Source organism: Coregonus clupeaformis, chromosome 36 (assembly GCF_020615455.1).
Source record: "Coregonus clupeaformis isolate EN_2021a chromosome 36, ASM2061545v1, whole genome shotgun sequence".
Lineage (NCBI taxonomy): Eukaryota > Metazoa > Chordata > Actinopteri > Salmoniformes > Salmonidae > Coregonus > Coregonus clupeaformis.
In genome coordinates, this window is record NC_059227.1 from 11,746,148 (window position 1) to 11,766,139 (window position 19,992).

The following is a 19,992-nucleotide window of genomic DNA, read 5'->3' on the forward strand; positions in this document are numbered from 1 at the left end:
GACCGTGTCCTTAACCACTGACGAAATTGGACCCAGGGCTATTAAAAGCATCAGTTAGCTAGCACATAAGCCACAAACACGAGGGTAGCTCTTCTCTCGCTACTCACTGGCCCTCTGTATGGAATGCAAATCTGCTTGAGTTCACCTCAATCATACTAATACAAGAGATTTAGTCACAATGTAGCCTAGGTTTTCATTATGCGCTATTTAAATCAGGGGTGTCAAACAATGAGGCCCAACATCTGATTCAAGATGGCCCCCATGTGTCCCCCATCACTAGTTTATTTGTATATTTAAAATATATATATTTGAATATGGTTTTTAAAAAATCTACAAACATTAGTGAATTCATAGTTAAGGCTCTGTTGTAGATGAGACCGCTCTCACATTTGCCTTAACATTTTGACATCCCTGGTCTAAATGAACATTATGACAAACATATCACACTCAACTGACTCCAATGTTACCACATTTGTTTTGCCTGTGACTCACACTAACACCAGCACCTCATGATCAGCTCGCACACATGCATGCACGCAAACACACATGTACATTTTGCAATGCCCCAGCCCCCAACCTACACCCATCTCTAATGGCCCAACAGCCTTTGCTTGCCTACGCAGTCACACTCCCTCTTCACTCATCTCTGATGTCCTTTATGAGCTTGTTTCTATTTGTTTGTTTTGGCCTGGATTCACCCAACTGTGCTATCATTATAACGAGTGCCCACATCTTCCTTGCTTCTTGCCTGCGTTCTAGGACTTCTTTATGGTCAATAACAGCAAACAGGTGAGTTCACTCATTTCCACACCCAAAATGGTGTGGCATTTTTGTCATCCTCCTCCTCTTCTATCATTTAGGACATTTTGCTTTTCTTATCTTATCCTCTTGACATCTTCATCCTCTTGAAGATATATATACTACCAGTCAAAAGTTTGGACACACCTACTCATTCAAGGATTTTTCTTTATTTTTACTATTTTCTACATTGTATAATAATACTGAAGACATCAACACTATGAAATAACACATGGAATCATGTAGTAACCTAAAAAGTGTTAAACAAATCAAAATATATTTTAAGTAGCCACCCTTTGCCTTAATGACAGCTTTGCACACTCTTGGCATTCTCTCAATCAGCTACATCTGGAATAATTTTCCAACAGTCTTGAAGGAGTTCCCACATATGCTGAGCCCTTGCTGGCTGCTTTTCCTTCACTCTGCGGTCCAACTCATCCCAAATCATCTCAATTGGGTTGAGGTCAGGTGATGGTGGAGGCCAGGTCATCTGATGCAGCACTCCATCACTCTCCTTCTTGGTCAAATAGCCCTTACACAGCCTGGAGGTGTGTTGGGTCATTGTCCTTTTGAAAATTAAGTGATAGTCCCACTAAGCCCAAACCAGATGGGATGGCATATCGCTGCAGAATGCTGTGGTAGCCATGCTGGTTAAGTGTTCCTTGAATTCTAAATAAATCACCGACAGTGTCACCAGCAAAGCATCCCCACACCATAACACCTCCTCCTCCATGCTTTACGGTGGGATTGACTGACCTTCATGTCTTAAAGTAATGATGGACTGTCGTTTCTCTTTGCTTATTTGAGCTGTTCTTGCCATAATATGGACTTGGTCTTTTACCAAATAGGGCTATATTCTGTATACCACCCCTAACTTGTCACAACACAACTGATTGGCTCAAACGCATTAAGAAGGAAATTCCACAAATTAACTTTTAAGAAGGCACACCTGTTAATTGAAATGCACCTCATGAAGCTGGTTGAGAGAATGCCAAGAGTGTGCAAAGCTGTCATCAAGGCGGCTACTTTGAAGAACCTCAAATACAAAATATATTATGATTTGTTTAACACTTTTTTGGATACTACTTCCATATGTGTTATTTCAATGTTTTGATGTCTTCACTACTATTGTACAATGTAGAAAAAAAGCAAAAATAAAGAGAAACCCTTGAATGAGTAGGTGTGTCCAAACTTTTGACTGGTAGTGTATGTATGTATGTATGTATGTATGTATGTATGTATGTATGTATGTATGTATGTATGTATGTATGTATGTATGTATGTATGTATGTATGTATGTACGTATGTACGTATGTACGTATGTACGTATGTACGTATGTATGTACGTATGTACGTATGTATGTACGTACGTATGTATGTACGTACGTACGTACAGTGGGGAAAAAAAGTATTTAGTCAGCCACCAATTGTGCAAGTTCTCCCACTTAAAAAGATGAGAGAGGCCTGTAATTTTCATCATAGGTACATGTCAACTATGACAGACAAAATGAGAAAAGAAATTCCAGAAAATCACATTGTAGGATTTTTTATGAATTTATTTGCAAATTATGGTGGAAAATAAGTATTTGGTCAATAACAAAAGTTTCTCAATACTTTGTTATATACCCCTTGTTGGCAATGACACAGGTCAAACCTGTAAGTCTTCACAAGGTTTTCACACACCGTTGCTGGTATTTTGGCCCATTACTCCATGCAGATCTCCTCTAGAGCAGTGATGTTTTGGGGCTGTCGCTGGGCAACACGGACTTTCAACTCCCTCCAAAGATTTTCTATGGGGTTGAGATCTGGAGACTGGCTAGGCCACTCCAGGACCTTGAAATGCTTCTTACGAAGCCACTCCTTCGTTGCCCGGGAGGTGTGTTTGGGATCATTGTCATGCTAAAAGACCCAGCCACGTTTCATCTTCAATGCCCTTGCTGATGGAAGGAGGTTTTCACTCAAAATCTCACGATAAATGGCCCCATTCATTCTTTCCTTTACACGGATCAGTCGTCCTGGTCCCTTTACAGAAAAACAGCCCCAAAGCATGAAGTTTCCACCCCCATGCTTCACAGTAGGTATGGTGTTCTTTGGATGCAACTCAGCATTCTTTGTCCTCCAAACACGACGAGTTGAGTTTTTACCAAAAAGTTATATTTTGGTTTCATCTGACCATATGACATTCTCCCAATCCTCTTCTGGATCATCCAAATGCACTCTAGCAAACTTCAGACGGGCCTGGACATGTACTGGCTTAAGCAGGGGGACACGTCTGGCAATGCAGGATTTGAGTCCCTGGCGGAGTAGTGTGTTACTGATGGTAGGCTTTGTTACTTTGGTCCCAGCTCTCTGCAGGTCATTCACTAGGTCCCCCCGTGTGGTTCTGGGATTTTTGCTCACCGTTCTTGTGATCATTTTGACCCCACGGGGTGAGATCTTGCGTGGAGCCCCAGATCGAGGGAGATTATCAGTGGTCTTGTATGTCTTCCATTTCCTAATAATTGCTCCCACAGTTGATTTCTTCAAACCAAGCTGCTTACCTATTGCAGATTCAGTCTTCCCAGCCTGGTGCAGGTCTACAATTTTGTTTCTGGTGTCCTTTGACAGCTCTTTGGTCTTGACCATAGTGGAGTTTGGAGTGTGACTGTTTGAGGTTGTGGACAGGTGTCTTTTATACTGATAACAAGTTCAAACAGGTGCCATTAATACAGGTAACGAGTGGAGGACAGAGGAGCCTCTTAAAGAAGAAGTTACAGGTCTGTGAGAGCCAGAAATCTTGCTTGTTTGTAGGTGACCAAATACTTATTTTCCACCATAATTTGCAAATAAATTCATTAAAAATCCTACAATGTGATTTTCTGTGAAAAAAATGCTCAATTTGTCTGTCATAGTTGACGTGTACCTATGATGAAAATGACAGGCCTCTCTCATCTTTTTAAGTGGGAGAACTTGCACAATTGGTGGCGGACTAAATACTTTTTTTCCCCACTGTATGTATGTAATTCTGATTTTTCAGGTGGTGCTTCAGCACCCCTGCTTCCCGCGGCTATGTAGCAACATGAATAAATAATTAAAGATTATGGTTTCCATAAATCAACAATTGCCTTTTGTACATTGCAGTAGTTTAGGCTTAGTAACTAGGTTTTTTTCTGTGAAGGAAATACCCGCTCTTATTTTAAAGTATGTAAAGAAAAATCCAATCCCCTCTTTATGAGAATGTCCATTCACTCTCAATGCGACATGTCTTTTTAAAATGTAATTTATGTCTGCGTCTGTTGCTGTGTGTTCGCACACGTATGTGCCTGTGCGCACGTATGTGTATTCGTCCATGTATTTTCGTGTGTTTTGTTTTTCTTATCTTTTCATAAGTTAGTGTCTCGTATTTGTGTGTTTGTCTTTCTTTACTTTTTTTGTGTGTGTGTGTATTCCTACTGTTGCTCCTACTTAAGATACCTACCATTCTGAAATGCCTCTCCTCTGAACGACTCTCCACAGAAAGAGAGTGAGGATTCGGACTCCTTGAGCTCCAAGAAGGTCAAGGAGCTCTCGGTCATCGATGGCCGCCGAGCCCAGAACTGTAATATACTCCTGTTGCGGTGAGTGTGTGAATCCTGGCAGCCAGATAAATTCCTGGTCAATGGCAGTTGTCAGAAACTGGGCCATGCTATTGAGGTCATTTCCTGTTCTGATGAGAGTAACATATTAGCACTGCAATGTCATATCCTGTTGATTGTAAATACTTTTTATTGTCTAATTATGATTTGATCCTGATGTCAGTGAGTAGGCTTTCTTCTTTGCGTCATTCTTCTCTTTCAAAGCAGGCCCCAGTGAATCATGGGGGACTTTATCTCATAATCAAAACATTCTCTCACTCTCTTTCTTTACATTAGGCTAATCTTGAAAACCCAGAACTAAACTATTGCGTAATTGCATCAGGTATGAGGGAAGATGTATGAGAAAAGATACTAACGAGACTAGCGAAGTCTCCACCCCCCTAAACGGAAACTCTCAGCCAAAGCCCCTTTTGATGAAAGTTAGCTTTACAGAGAAAGTTTCATGATTATCCAATGAAAGGCGCATGTTTTACAAAATGGGCTACAATTTGGCAGCATATTGATGATTATAGCGTCACAAATGTGTGGTTAATACGCAGATTGTTTTGCCCCAATGCAATGTGTAGAATGAGCCTTGCTTGTGCTACTGCAAAATCCTAAATTACAACAGATAGAGAAAGTTGTAGCCTACATCCTAAATTAGCCTACAAAATATATACAAAAATTGAATGTTCGTTCAAATCACTGTGGGGTTTTTTTTCAGCTGTTCAGAGATGTAGGCTACATCATGTCAATCAAATTGGTTGAGGGTTCAGAAGAGGGTGAGTAAAGAGAGAAGTGTGAAGGGAGGGGAGAGGAGGGTCAGCAGAAGCTACGTAAAAAGAAACGTGTGCGGCAGACAGTAGACATTCAAGGTGATAATGCTTCATTTATGACATTGTTTTTAAAATATATTGACAGTAGAAGTTACTTGGAGACAAATTCCAGGCTCTCAAAACTTGACTGAAACAACATGAAACAGCAGCTCTCCGTTAGCAGAGCTGCTGTGATTTCTCATTAATTGAATGTGGTCTGGTATAATAAGTAAGCCACACATATTCACACAGAGGGGAACTTTAATTTAATCAAGACTTATCTGACTCAAAACGACCATGAAACAAGCCAAAATGGAACCCACTACTTCTAATGCTTTCTTTTTGGGTGTTCAAATCGGGTTGTCCCACATCAAGGCGATTTGATTTACAGTTTGGTGGAAGAGGGCCATTCGGTTGTGATGCAAGATTAATGGTTTTGCTCAGGAAGAGAGATGGTTGTGTTTTTGGTTTTCCTGGTCATGAACTCCACTCAATAATTGCTCTCTATAAGTGAGCTTAGACCACTTCTAACAATTTATTGAAAGGGTGTGGTTTTACAATAGAAGTAGAGTTGATTGTAGGATCACAACTTGTTCTTTTTTTTCCAAAAGCTAGAAGGTTGAGGTTTCTCAGTCAGAGGATGTGGTGTGAAATGAAGTTGCTCCATAGCTAGCTTTTATTTTACAATGTGTTTATTAGGTTTCCCAAGTAAAAACTGTGCACGCACACACACACACACACACAAACCGAACTAGCTCCCCTTACACAGTCTGGCCCATCTCGCAATTCACAACCCCCATGTCAAAAGGCTGTGACACAGAATCCTAGCTAAAATCTGATCAACCGCCTCTCCTATACTAATTTCATTTAATGGTTTTTAATGGGCTTCAAAAAGCCTTTAACAGAGACCACCCATGCGGACGCTCTCCAAAGGGATTGAATGGAGAACTACGCTCCCTTTTAAGAGGGTGCCCTCAGACGAATGTGGCCTGATTTTTGAGGAGCAAACATGATCTGTGGAACAGCTGTGGTCAATGCCATTTAAAGACACCAGAGACAAAGATGCTCCCATCAATGGGCAGTGATGCTAGCAGTTTAGTAAGCAGTAGCACAAGTAGACACATCTCAAAGGTGGAATTATCATTTAGAAAATACAATGTCACTTTGCTCTAACAGATCTACATAAACAGATAACAACAGTTGTATTTTGAGTTTGTCCCTTATTTGAGTCAGAATTTTGGGTCGAGACATACTTTATTGAACTTGCATGTAGACCCGTTAGTCCCGGGGAGAAAATTGCCTGCTTAGCAACATAGGTTAATAGTTTCAGCAACAACCATATAATACTTTTGTGTTTGGTCTAAAATGGCAGGGGCAGGCACGATTTCAGCAATGGAGTTCCTATAAGTGTTCTGTGCATTTAAGTGCTCAGACGACTATGTGCTGTGTGCCAAGGAAGGTTCTCTTTGACATAGAAAGTGTTCTGGTCCTGTTTTCCCAGCATTCCTGTTTCCAACTCTCTGCCTTTCCTCTTCTTCTGGCAAACTAAATTTCATTCCGTAGAAAGGCAGTTATGAATATTCATGAGTCTCGACATAGAACCCGTCGGGTGATTGGTTGAACCTAATTGAGTGTGTGAAATTACACAAACGCTCTACAGAGTCGTCTGTTTAGCTAGCTCTTGCCGCGGGCATGAGCAGTTAACACCGACCGGACGACTTGGAAAACCCAGCTTCAGCTTGATCACCAAATTAATTGGGAAATAAATAAAAGCCTGTAGCTACCAATCTATGTTTGTTTCACTGTCCGATCATTGTAAAAAAAATGAGCACACTAACTGTTATTTAAATCTTTCCACAAACTGTTAAGTTGCGTCAATTCAAATCTGGTATTGGAACAAAAAGAGGTCAATACACGTCTTCTAAAATAGACTAGTATTTTAATTAATGCAAAACACTTCAATGGTAAATATGATGTTCGTATATACGGGTCCACTGAAATACCACACAGGGCAGTCAGAGAACTGGTCCATTGTTATAAGTTCTTCTTTAAATACTCTGACAGAGATAGTACCCGCTCGCTGCTGGCCTATCAGAGTAGAGACTGAGCGTGATTTAGACTTACTCAGCCTATCGTTGGCGCACAGGCTGGTCCCAGCCCCTTGGCGCTTCACTGTTGCCAGGTGTTTAGTTGTTTTGCAACTTGTCTCGAGTCAGCAACCTCAGACATCTTTGTAGCAGAACACATGTCCTTGAGCGGTCTAACAAAGAGGCAGTGTGTGTGTATGTGAGACACAAGTCTTATCTCAGCCTACCCCCTAATAGTTCCCCACATTAATCACAGCTTGTTATGTTAAACAGTCTATCAGTACAGCACAAACCTATTATGTTTAATCATTAATGCTTTTTTATTAAGCTAACAGCACATCTAAAATATAAGAGAATAATTTCCCACAAAACTGTCTGGTATGTGTTGGTTGATATGACCAAGTTAACCCAAATGTATCAAAGAATAGGTAATGCATTCACGATTAGTTAGTGGCTACTGCCTGACCAGTAAACTAGCTAGCTACATTTCAGTAATTAGCTATGCACCTAAATGCGGTGGTCAGTAGATTAACTAACGATGAGTTGAACATATTTGTCTGAAAACGAACTAGTCGCTAGTTATTGTTGCCCGTGTCGAACCAGTTGGCTAATGGGTAGCCCATGAGCTCCTGAATCTAGTAGTGATGTGCCTTTCATAAAAACATCGTTCTTTTTGAACGACTCTTTTTAATGACTCGAGTCATGATACGTTTTTCTCAGTGACTTAATACGCGCTCCTCCAGCAGGATTAATACACGCTCCGACCAACAACTGTAAAATAGATCATGCTGCAGGCAGCAATGACAGCAAAGAGAAGAAAAAGACATGTTTAGAACTGGTTATTGATCTCATGGTGCAAGAATACATGCAAATAATTCATTATTGAATGTTATGATGAACACAGCTTTGTAGAACCAAAACATGCACACAGTCTGCTCAACAAAATCGAACATGAGAACAAATAGTTTGAGATGCTACAGTTCGCGAACAATATTGTGCTTATCACCCTCACGGCAAGCAATGCATTCCGACAATCTAGTCCGGTTGCAGCCACAACTAAGAAATAATCTTATTTGTATGCCTAGCAATCAACAAATGTACATTGTTTAAAGCACACTTTTACAAGTCTGTCACAAATGACAGCTCCAATAAGCCCCTTACGGTGAGCAAAATATTATTTCACGTTTTCAGTTCATCGTTTGCCGGTGGGGGGTCCTGCGTGCTCTGGGCATTATTGACTCAAATGAACAAAATGAGTCGTAAGATTAGTTATTTTTACTGAAATCAGTAAAAAGAGCCGACCTTCCCATCACTAGTCTAGCTAGCTGTGTCTTTTAGCGTCCACTACTAGCTAGCTAGTTAGCTACTGCATGGTCAGAGTGAGTCCTCATGTTAGCTAGCCAGCTAGCTACATTTCAGTCAGTAGCTATCCTTCTAAATGCGGTGGTCACTGGATAAACTAGCAATGAGTTGAACATATTTGGCTGAAAATGAACTAGTAGCCAGACTTTGTTGTTGCCCATGGTGGAAGCCTATGTGCCCATGTGCTCCCGAGTCTAAAAGCAGTCTAACTAACGTTAGCTAGCGTTGCAAATTAGCATTTCGCTAGCTAGTGGAGCTGTTTTGTAAGAAAATGGCTGAGATTACTCAAACACTGTAGCTAGCTAGCAAGCCCTCCTCAGCGACAATGTTATTGGGGTGGAATGTTAGAATGATATTTATTTCACTTATCGAAAAACGTAATAAAAGGTATCAGGTAGAAGTAAATTAATCCACAAATACCAATATAATTGTACATATCTTAAATTACCAAATGTTCATGAATTTGATGATATAAGCTTGAAGCATGTTCAAAAACAGTACAGGACTTGAATCGGGAAGTAGGCAGGACATTCATAGGGCTGGCAGGTAGCCTGGCGGAAAGGAGCGTTGGGCCAGGAACCGAAAGGTTGCTGAATCGAATCCCTTAGCTGACAAGGTAAACATATTTCGTTCTGCCTCTGAGTAAGGCAGTTAACCCACTGTTCCCCAGCCACAGAAGACGTGGATGTTGATTAAGGCAGCACTTTGCACCTCTCTGATTCAGAGGGGTTAGGTTAAATGCAGAAGACACATTTCAGTTGAATGCATTCAGTTGTACAACTGACTAGGTATCTCCCTTTCCAAGTGTGGCTGGTTTTTAAAGTGAGCAGCCGACAGAGCCTGTCTGGCACCTGTTCCCCCTCTGGGTAGTTCTCAGAGACGGCGCATAAAATCAGACTCATCATTTTTACATTAAACAGGACAACTCCACGAGGGAGAGGCCTTTAAGATCATCTGTCTCTTTTTCGGCAAATCTCCCAGATGTCTCTCCAGACAGACATACAGTTCCTCCCTATGATATTGTATATAAATAAACTGCACATTTGGCTAATTTGTGAAATACATGTTTAAAAACACAAACCAGTTAGGAAGTGCCAAGAACTGGACACTGGCAATAAGGCTAAGAATTTAAGTTTGCAGTGTTTCTCACTTTACTTTTCCTGCGGTTTGAAGTTCAGTATTGCAGGCTAAAGTTGAATTATACATTTTGTATTATCTATTTGTTTAGGTTGAGGCTTTGTGGCACTTCTTGTCGATGTGCTCTTGACATCAAAGGAGAAAGCTGAGGCATATTCCAATTGAATCTTAGAAGTGCTTAAAACAAATTCTGTCAGTGATATTTGGGCGGGAGTTATTCGAATTTACAAATCACATGATGCCTCAAAAACAGTTATAGTATTAATGGTGGTTCTAGTGTGAATGAGAGTTCCTGTAGTTGAGTTGAGTTTTCCTGTGAGTTGAAAGTGGCTGACATCTCCTGTGATTGTCGTCCAGGCTGAAGCTGTCCAATGAGGAGATGAAGAGGGCGATCTTGACCATGGACGAACAGGAGGACCTCCCCAAGGATATGCTGGAGCAGGTAAGTCTAGCAAAATCACATGGGCTTGAAACAGTAAACTTGCACACCTGAATGTGCTTCCAGGTGCATGGAGCAAAACTTATACTTGTTAAAAAGAAGAAAAACTCCAGTAATCGTTATGCTCCCAATGTCATTTTCTGTCTCTCAGTGAGCAAAATCAAATAGATGAGATTTCAAATAGACAGGATGCATTTCTGGATTGCATCCACATAAGTGATCACCTCCATTTCATGAACGTCATATAAAGAGAGATTTAAGATTCCATTGCAGTATTGTAAGTGACATAGTAGATTTATGTCAGTGCAATGTTTAGCTATGCTACATATGTTGCTAGTGAATGGCCAGTCACTTTCATGGCTCCTCCTCAGATGCTGAAGTTTATTCCAGAGAAGAGTGACGTGGACCTCCTGGAGGAGCACAAGCATGAGCTGGACCGCATGGCCAAGGCTGACCGCTTCCTTTATGAGATGAGCAGGTAGGATGAACTGAGAGAGAGAACTCGAGAAGTAGACCAAGGGCCTGATTCGATCAAACGTGTTTTAGCTAAATGTATGCAGTGTATTTTTTTGCACCAGTGATTGTCCAGGGTTTGAACCTGAACCTCCTGTGCTACAAGTCAATCAATCAATCAATCAATCAATAGATCAAATGTATTTATAAAGCCCCAAACAGCAAGCAATGCAGATGCAGAAGCATGGTGGCTAGGAAAAACTCCTTAGAAAGGCAGGTACCAAGGAAGAAACCTAGAGAGGAACCAGGCTCTGAGGGGTGGCCAGTCCTCTTCTGGCTGTGCCGGGTGGAGATTTTAAGAGTATGTGGTCATTTAAGGCCAGATTGTTCTTCAAGATGTTCAAACGTTCATAGATGACCAGCAGGGTCAAATAATAGTCAGTGGTTGTAGAGGGTGCAACAGGTCAGTACCTCAGGAGTAAATGTGGACTGGGGACAGCCAGGAGTCATCAGGCCAGGTAGTCCTGAGGCATGATCCTAGGACTCAGGTCCTCCGGGAGGGGAGGGAGAGAGAATTAGAGGGAGCATACTTAAATTCACACAGTACACCAAATAAAACAGGAGAATTACACCAGATATAACAGACTGACCCTAGCCCCCCGCCACATGTACTATTGCAGCATAGATACTGGAGACTGAGACGGGTGGGTCGGGGGAGACTGTGGCCCCGTCCGGCTATACCCCCGGACAGGGCCAACCAGGTAGGATATAACCCCACCCACTTTGCCAAAGCACAGCCCCCACACCACTAGAGGGATATCAACAGACCAAGAATTTACTACCCTGAGACAAGGCTGAGTATAGCCCACAAAGATCTCCTCCACCGCACGAGCCCGAGGGGGCGCAAAACCGGACAGGAAGATCACGTCTGTGATTCAACCCACTCAAGTGACGCACCCCTCCTAGGGACGGCATGGAAGAGCACTAGTAAGCCAGTGACTCAGCCCATTATTGGATCAGAGGCAGAGAATCCCAGTGGAGAGAGGGTAGCCGGCCAGGCAGAGACAGCAAGGGTGGTTTGTCGCTCCAGTGCCTTGCTGTTCACCTTCGCACACCTGGGCCAGACTACACTCAATCATAGGACCTACTGAAGAGATTAGTCTTTAGTAATGACTTAAAAGTCGAGACCGAGTCTGCGTTTCTCACATGGATAGGCAGACCATTCCATACATATGTAGCTCTATAGGAGAAAGCCCTGCCTCCAGCTGTTTGCTTAGAAATTCTAGAGACATTAAGGAGGCCTGTGTCTTGTGACTGTAGTGTACGTGCAGGTATGTATGGCAGGACCAACTCAGAGAGATGGGTAGGAGCAAGCCCCTTAATGCTTTGTAGGTTAGCAGTAAAACCTTGAAATCTGCCCTAGCCTTAACAGGAAGCCAATGTAGAGAGGCTAGCACTGGAGTAATATGATAAAATATTTTGGTTCTAGTCAGGAGTCTAGCAGCTGTGTTTAGCACTAACTGAAGTTTATTTAGTGCTTTATTCGGGTAGCTGGAGAGTAGATTGTTGCAGTAGTCTAATCTAGAAGTGACAAAAGCATGGATTCGTTTTTTTCTGCATCATTTTCGGACAAAAAGTATCTGATTTTTGCAATGTTACGAAGATGGAAAAAAAGCTGTCCTTGAAATATTCTTGATATGTTCGTCAAAAGAGAGATCAGGGTCCAGAGTAACGCCAAGGTCCTTCACAGGTGTATTTGAGATGACTGTACAACCATCAAGATTAATTGTCAGATCCAACAGCAGATCTCTTTGTTTCTTGGGACCTAGAACTAGCATCTCTGTTTTGTCCGAGTTTAAAAGTAAAACATTTGCTGCCATCCACTTCCTTATGTCTGAAACACAGGCTTCCAGGGTAGGCAATTTTGGGGCTTCACCATGTTTCATCGAAATGTACAGCTGTGTGTCGTCCGCATAGCAGTGAAAGTTGACGTTGTGTTTCCGAATGACATCACCAAGAGGTAGAATATATAGTGAAAACAAGAGTGGTCCTAAAACAAGTCCATGTTAAGCTCACTAAGCTAAAGCCTAGACATTATCTTGGTGAGCTAACGAAAGTCTACAGGTCACAGGCAAGCTAACTTACTCATTATGCGAGCTTGGTTCCCATGTTCTCACATTCCCACAGAAATGGATGATTCCCACCATTACTTAAAAACAAAACAAGTCCCATGTTGAGAGGGGGGTGTTTTATTCTCACCGTCTCAGAGTGGAGCCAATGACACCATGGTATTTCGACCTGTTCCAGACAGTGTATCTCGCTGTTTAGTCTATGCACTGTAAGTCACTGTTGACCAAAGAGTCTGCTAAATGAATTTAAACGCAGACACAGGGAACTTCCCTGCTTAGACCACCCACCCCAAAGCCTGAATTGAGTTTGCTGCCTGGGTGTCGTTCTTAAGAATATTTGGCAATACTGCAACAGTGACAGAGCAGTAGTAGAGCCCTGTTAATTGATACAGTTACATATCACAATATTATTTTTGAATGATAATAGAACGATATGACTTCAAGTATAAATATTTTTTTGATACTGTAGGTAGCGTTAGCAAGCGCTAGTCGGTTTTACAGTACCTGCGCCAAAACTCCAGTATTTTTCATCCAATAGCGTGTTCTCCATCTTCTTTTTAAAGTGAGCCAACATGCTTTCAGGACTATTACACTACATGACCAAAAGTATGTGGACACCTGCTCGTCGAACATCTCATTCCAAAATCATGGCCATTAATATGGAGTTGGTCCCCCCTTTGCTGCTATAACAGCCTTTCCACTAGATGTTGGAACATTACTGCGGGTACTTGCTTCCATTCAGCCACAAGCATTAGTGAGGTCGGGCACTGATGTTGGGCGATTAGGTCTGGCTCGCAGTCAGCGTTCCAATTCATCCCAATGGTGATTGATGGGGTTGAGGTCATTGCTCTGTGCAGGCCAGTCAAGTTCTTCCACACCGATCTCAATAAACCATTTCTGTATGGACCTCGCTTGTCATGCTGAAACAGGAAAGGGCCTTCACCCAAACTGTTGCCACAAAGTTGGAAGCACAGAATTGTCTAGAATGTCATTGTATGCTGTAGCGTTAAGATTTCCCTCCACTGGAACTAAGGGGCCTAGCCCGAACCATGGAAAAACAGCTCCAGACCATTATTCCTCCTCCACCAAACTTTACAGTTGGCACTATGCATTCGGGCAGGTAGCGTTCTCCTGGCATCCGTCAAACCCAGATTTGTCCGTAGGACTGCCAGATGGTGAAGTGTGATTCATCATTCCAGAGAACGCGTTTCCACTGCCCCAGAGTCCAATGGCAGCGAGCTTTACACCACTCCAACCGAAGCTTGGCATTGCGCATGGTGATCTTAGGCTTGTGTGCGGCTGCTCGGCCACGGAAACCCATTTCATGAAGCTCCTGATGAACAGTTATTGTGCTGACGTTACTTCCAGAGGCAGGAATTTGGTAGTGAGTGTTGCAACCGAGGACAGATGATTTTTAAGTGCTTCAGCACTCTGTGGTCCTGTTCTGTGAGCTTGTGTGGCCTACCAATTCGCGGCTGAGCCGTTGTTGTTCCTAGACGTTTCCACTTCACAATAACAGCACTTACAGTTGACCGGGGAAGCACTAGCAGGGCAGGAATTTGACGAACTGATTTGGTGGAAAGGTGGCGTCCTATGGCATTGAAAGTCACTGAGCTCTTCAGTAAGTCCATTCTACTACCAATGTTTGTCTATGGAGATTGCATGGCTGTGTGCTCAATTTCTCTCTCTGCAGCAGACATAAAGTGAGCAATATGTTTGGAACATCAAATCGCAATTAAATCGCAATATTGAATCGCAATACAAATAGAATTGTGAGAATCTTGAAAATCACAATACATATCGTATCTGCACCTAAGTATCGTGATAATATCGTATCGTGAGGTCCCTGGCAATTCCCAGCCCTACTGTTAACTGTGTTGGCTATAACCAAAAGAATGACACTCTTTCTTCATCAATATGTTCTAAACCCAAACAGGAAACTCGTCATAGCCGCACAACAGCCTCGTGTCCCAGTTGGGGGAATCATAAAACAAACAAGGAGCATGTTCCCCTGGAAACTACACTCCCTCTTTATTAGATTCTATTAACATAAATTGTGCAATAGCGTTTTTCCCCATCCTGTGGTTGGAGACGTGGGGTGCTTCTTTCCAGGAACTGGCTTAGTCCTCCAACAGAGTCCAACTAATGTTTTGGTTTCTGAGAGTGCGGTAGCCAAGGCGACAGCCCCCCCTCCCAGCACTGAAGTGTGGATAGCAACGCCCTAGTGATGAGTTCAGCCAAATGGGTCACTCCGTGTTTGCTCTGCCTTCCTTCAACAATCCATCTTGGTGTCTCACGTCTTGCCAGCCAACACAGAGATGGACGTCCGACCATGTCAATAGGGATGAGGGCGTCTTCATTTTTTTTCTAACTTTGCTAACAAGATCTTGTCATGTTTCCAATGTGACCTGGGCCATTTTGTATCCTATATCTGACTTTTTCCAACCTCCTTTCAGGACATATCAATTTCTTTCGTTTACTCTTTTAGCGCTTAAAAAAATTAATATATAATCTATCTCTTTCTCTCCCTCTTTTGCTCTCAAAGGATAAATCACTACCAACAGAAGCTGCAGTCGCTGTACTTCAAAAAGAAGTTTGCAGAGACGATTGCCGGGATCAAACCCAAAGTAGAAGGTGTGTGTGATTGTGTGGGGCTTCTTGGCAAACCCTTACATAAAAAAACTCAAACACAATGAGGTCCGCTGTATCCACACATACATACATACATGTGAAGTACCCTACCCTACAGTTCAGGTGTCTTTTTTGTTTGGCTCACGTGTTTCTTCCCTCTTCAGCTCTGATCAAGGCCTCCAAAGAGGTGCTGCACAGCCGCAATCTGAAGCAGCTGCTGGAGGTGGTGCTGGCCTTTGGTAACTACATGAACAAAGGCCAGAGGGGCAATGCCTATGGCTTCAAAGTGTCCTCGCTCAACAAGATCGCAGACACAAAGTCCAGCATAGACAAGTAAGAGGAAGAACTGTGATTCAAATTACGAGTGTGATTCATGCTGTAGTGATACAGTCTATGGAGCAACCTGTTTGCATGTGTTGTCTGGAGTGGTGTCATGATATGGGTGTGTGCATATGTGGCCCATGCTGTGGTACTAGTGCTGTAAGTATTGTCTATGCACATGCAGGAACATCACCCTCCTCCACTACCTGATCACCATCCTGGAGAAGAAGTACCCCAAAGTCATGATGTTCCAAGAGGACCTGCAGAGTGTGCCGGAAGCCGCAAAAGTCAAGTAGGTCGAGCCACAAAGACACCCTCCACATGTACAGCTCACCAGTGTTTACATTTATGGGCCCTTGCTGTCTACTCTCGTTAAATGTCTTTAGGAAATGGTTTTCTGTGGTCTATCAGTCTCATTGAGTTAGAATTCACCCTGTAGGTCGCACAAGCCATTGTAGACACTGCTACAGCACAAACTTCTCAATGCTGCCAACTGGGATTTGGGGGAACAGTTGTTCAGAATGTTTCCTTAGCATTTGCCTTAAAGGCGGAGATGATTAGTGAAGATAAGCTAATATAATACTGTATATACACTGAGTGTACAAAACATTATGAACACCTGCTCTTTCTATGACATAGACTGACCAGGTGAATCCAGGTGAAAGCTATGATCCCTTATTGAAGTCACTTGTTAAATTCACTTCACTCAGTTTAGATGAATGGGAGGAGACAGGTTAAAGAAGGATTTTTAAGCCTTGAGATAATTGAGACATGGATTGTGTATGTGTGACATTGAGGGTGAATGGGCAAGACAAAATATTTAAGTGCCTTTGAATGGAGTATGGTACTAGGTGCCAGGCGCATCGGTTTGAGTGTGTCAAGAACTGCAACACTGCTGGGTTTTTCACGCTCAACAGTTTCTTGTGTGTATCAAGAATGGTCCACCACCCAAAGGGCATCCAGCCAACTTGACAGAACTGTGGGAAGCATTGGAGTCAACATGGGCCAGCATCCCTGTGGAACGCTTTCGACACCTTGTAGAGTCCATGGCCCAACGAATTGAGGCTGCTCTGAGGGCAAAAGGGAGGGGTGCAACTCAATATTAGGAAGGTGTCCTTAATGTTTTGTACTCTGTGTATATACCATTTAGCAGACGCTTTAATCCACATTTTACGTGTGGGTGGTCCTGGGAATCGAACCCACCTCCCTGGCATTACAAGCGCTATTGTTCTGCCAACTGAGCTACAAAGCTACTCTTACCATAAAAATTGTGTGGTGAGCTTCCAGCACCTTTGTGGCTGCATATCTAGCATCAGATCCATTAATTTATTCTGTAAGGTCCCTCAGTCGAGCAGTGAATTTCACACAGATTCAACCACAAAGACCAGGGAGTTTTCCAATGCCTCGCAAAGAAGGGCACCTATTGGTAGATAAAAATACATTTTAAATAAAAAAGCTGACATTTAATATCCCTTTGATCATGGTGAAGTTAATAATTACACTTTGGATGGTGTATCAATACACCCAGTCACTACAAAGATACAGGCGTCCTTCCTAACTCAGTTGCTGGAGTGGAAGGAAACCGCTCAGGGATTTCACCATGAGGCTGATAGTGACTTTAAAACAGTTAGAGTTTAATGGCTGTGATAGGAGAAAAATGAGGATGGATCAACAACAAATATTCTAAAACCTGCAGGCACTAAAGTAAAACTTTAAATGTGGCAAAGAAATTAACTTTACGTCCTGAATACAAAGCGGTTTGTTTGGGGCAAGTCCAACACATCATTGAGTACCACTCTTCATATTTTCAAGCATAGTGGTGGCTGCATCATGTTATGGGTATGCTTGTCATCAGCAAGGACTACAGAGTTTTTTTTAGGATAAAAATAAACGGAATAGAGCTAAGCACAGGCAAAATCCTAGATGAAAACCTGGTTCAGTCTGCTTTCCAACAGACACTGGGAGACAAATTAACCTTTCAGCAGGTCAATAACCAAAAACACAAGGCCAAATATACACTGGAGTTACTTACCAAGATGACATTGAAAGTTCCTGAGTGGCCTAGGTACAGTTTTGACTTAAATCGGCTTGAAAATCTATGGCAAGACTTGAAAATGATTGTCTTGACAAAGCTTGAAGAATTTAAAGAAAATAATGTGCAAATATTGTACAATTCAGGTGTGCAAAGCACTTAGATGCTTACCCAGAAAGGGGTTGAATATATTAGTTTTATTTTTCATATATAGTTTTTTACAAATGTTAGAATTTTTCTTCTACTTTGACATTACAGAGTTTTTTGTGTAGATCGTTGACAAAAAATGAAAATTAAATCAATTTTAATCCCACCTTGTAACACAACAAAATGTGGAAAAAGTCAAGGGGTTTGAATACTTTCTGAAGGCACAGTAGCTGTGTGTATAAGCTTACCCCCAGCACAGCTTTCATTGTAGTAAGGTAATGAGGCGAGAGGCGATTGTAGTAGAAAAGTTTGAATGTATCATCAGCGTGTGTCAGTGAATGGGCTTTTTTACTACTGGGCCTATGAGTCAGCCTAGCGTCATCTAACCATGTGCCGCCTCTTTTAGCCCCGAGGAACGGATGTGTGTGTGTGTGTGTGTGTGTGTGATTGGATCAGTTGCACTCCATAATGCTTCAATAGTAGATATCTGAAGTAATGGCTCTTTTGAACACACACACACACTCACTGATGTCATTCCATGTGACTGTGTGTAGTAGAAACCTACAAAAAGCGTTTTTTCCTCATTCACTCATTGAACTCGTGAGCAGTGTTCTGCAAGACTCAGACTACACCACACACAAGTCGTCCAGGTCCTGAGGCAGCAAAGCATCCCCTAAACCATCACACTACCACCACCATGCTTGACCGTTGGTATAAGGTTTCCTACTGTGGAATGCACTGTTTGGTTTTCGCCAGGCATAATGGGACCCATGTTGTCCAACAACGTATACTTTTGACTCATCTGTCCATAGAACTTGAGTCTTGATTATCATCCAGGTGCATCCAAGTGCTTCCAAGTGCTTTTTGGCAAACTTTAGTCAACTTTTTGGACGAGATGGTTCCCAATATGTCTGGCAAAAACCAAAAACACAGCATTCCACAGAAAGAACCTCATACCAATGGTCAAGCATGGTGGTGGTAGTGTGATAGTTTGAGGATGCTTTAATGCCTCAGAACCTGGATGACTTGCCTTAATAGAAGGAACCATGAATTCTGCTCTGTATCAGAAAATTCTACAGCAGAATATCAGGCCATCCGTCTGTGAGCTGAAGCTGAAGCGCAGCTGGGTCATGCAGCAAGACAATGATCCAAAACACACAATCAAGTCTACATGAAAATGGTTAAAAAGCAACACAAGTCCAAACGTAATCCCAATTTAGATGTTGTGGCAGGACTTGAAACAAGCAGTTCCTGTTTGAAAACCCACAAATGTCACTTAGTTAAAGCAGTTCTGCATGCAAGTGTGCCATGATTCCTCCACAGCGATGTGAGGGACTGATCAACAACTACAGGAAGCATTTGGTTGCAGTCATTGCAGCTAAAGGTGGCACAACCAGTTATTGAGTGTAAGGGGGCAATTTATTTTTCCACACAGGGGAATTGGGTGTTGCATAACTTTGTTAATTAAATAAATAAAATAAGTATACATTTTTGTTATTCGGAAACTCAGGTTCCCTTTATCTAATATTAGGTTTTGGTTGAAGATCTGATAACATTCAGTATCAAAAATCAGAAAGTGGGCAAATACTTTTTCACTGCACTGTATTTCTAGATTGAAACAGTTCTAACTAGGGTAACACCATGGATGTGAAAAACACTGTTTAGTTGGTAGTGTGATGTTGTGTGAGAACCTTTTGTGAGAACAAGCTTTGCAATTGAAGAGCTCTCTTGACGATTTAACCTCTCTCTCTCTCCCTCTCACTGTAGCATGACTGAGCTGGAAAAGGAAATCAATAACTTGCGCAGTGGCTTGAAAAACGTTGAGAGTGTGAGTACAGTAATTGGCCCGGTCTTCATCCTAATTCCCTTGCTGTCGACTCATTTTCTACCAATCCACACGTTTTCTTCATTCATGACCCTTTTCCTTTTTTCTCTTACTTTCTTTCTCTTGTCCTCTTTCTCTTGTCCTCTTTCTCTTGGTCTCTATGATTTTGTTTTCTCAATTCCTAGTACGTCACTCCCAATGGAATGTGGATCAGGTTGGGGTC

General features: G+C 42.2%; 1 protein-coding gene across 4 annotated transcripts in view; it reads left to right on the plus strand.

Annotated features, from left to right (window-relative positions):
- The window catches only part of LOC121552884 (disheveled-associated activator of morphogenesis 1-like), a 141,271-nt gene that overhangs the window by 116,503 nt on the left and 4,776 nt on the right, over positions 1 to 19,992 (plus strand). For 3 of the 4 annotated variants that reach the window (XM_045211257.1, XM_041865978.2, XM_045211258.1), the window contains exons 16-23: positions 760 to 789; positions 4,294 to 4,394; positions 10,150 to 10,234; positions 10,603 to 10,709; positions 15,359 to 15,447; positions 15,609 to 15,777; positions 15,950 to 16,057; positions 19,712 to 19,772. In XM_045211257.1, coding sequence (XP_045067192.1) covers positions 760 to 789; positions 4,294 to 4,394; positions 10,150 to 10,234; positions 10,603 to 10,709; positions 15,359 to 15,447; positions 15,609 to 15,777; positions 15,950 to 16,057; positions 19,712 to 19,772 — 750 coding nt within the window. The remainder of the gene's footprint in view (positions 1 to 759; positions 790 to 4,293; positions 4,395 to 10,149; positions 10,235 to 10,602; positions 10,710 to 15,358; positions 15,448 to 15,608; positions 15,778 to 15,949; positions 16,058 to 19,711; positions 19,773 to 19,992) is intronic. The other variant, XM_045211259.1, reaches the window with a different exon arrangement.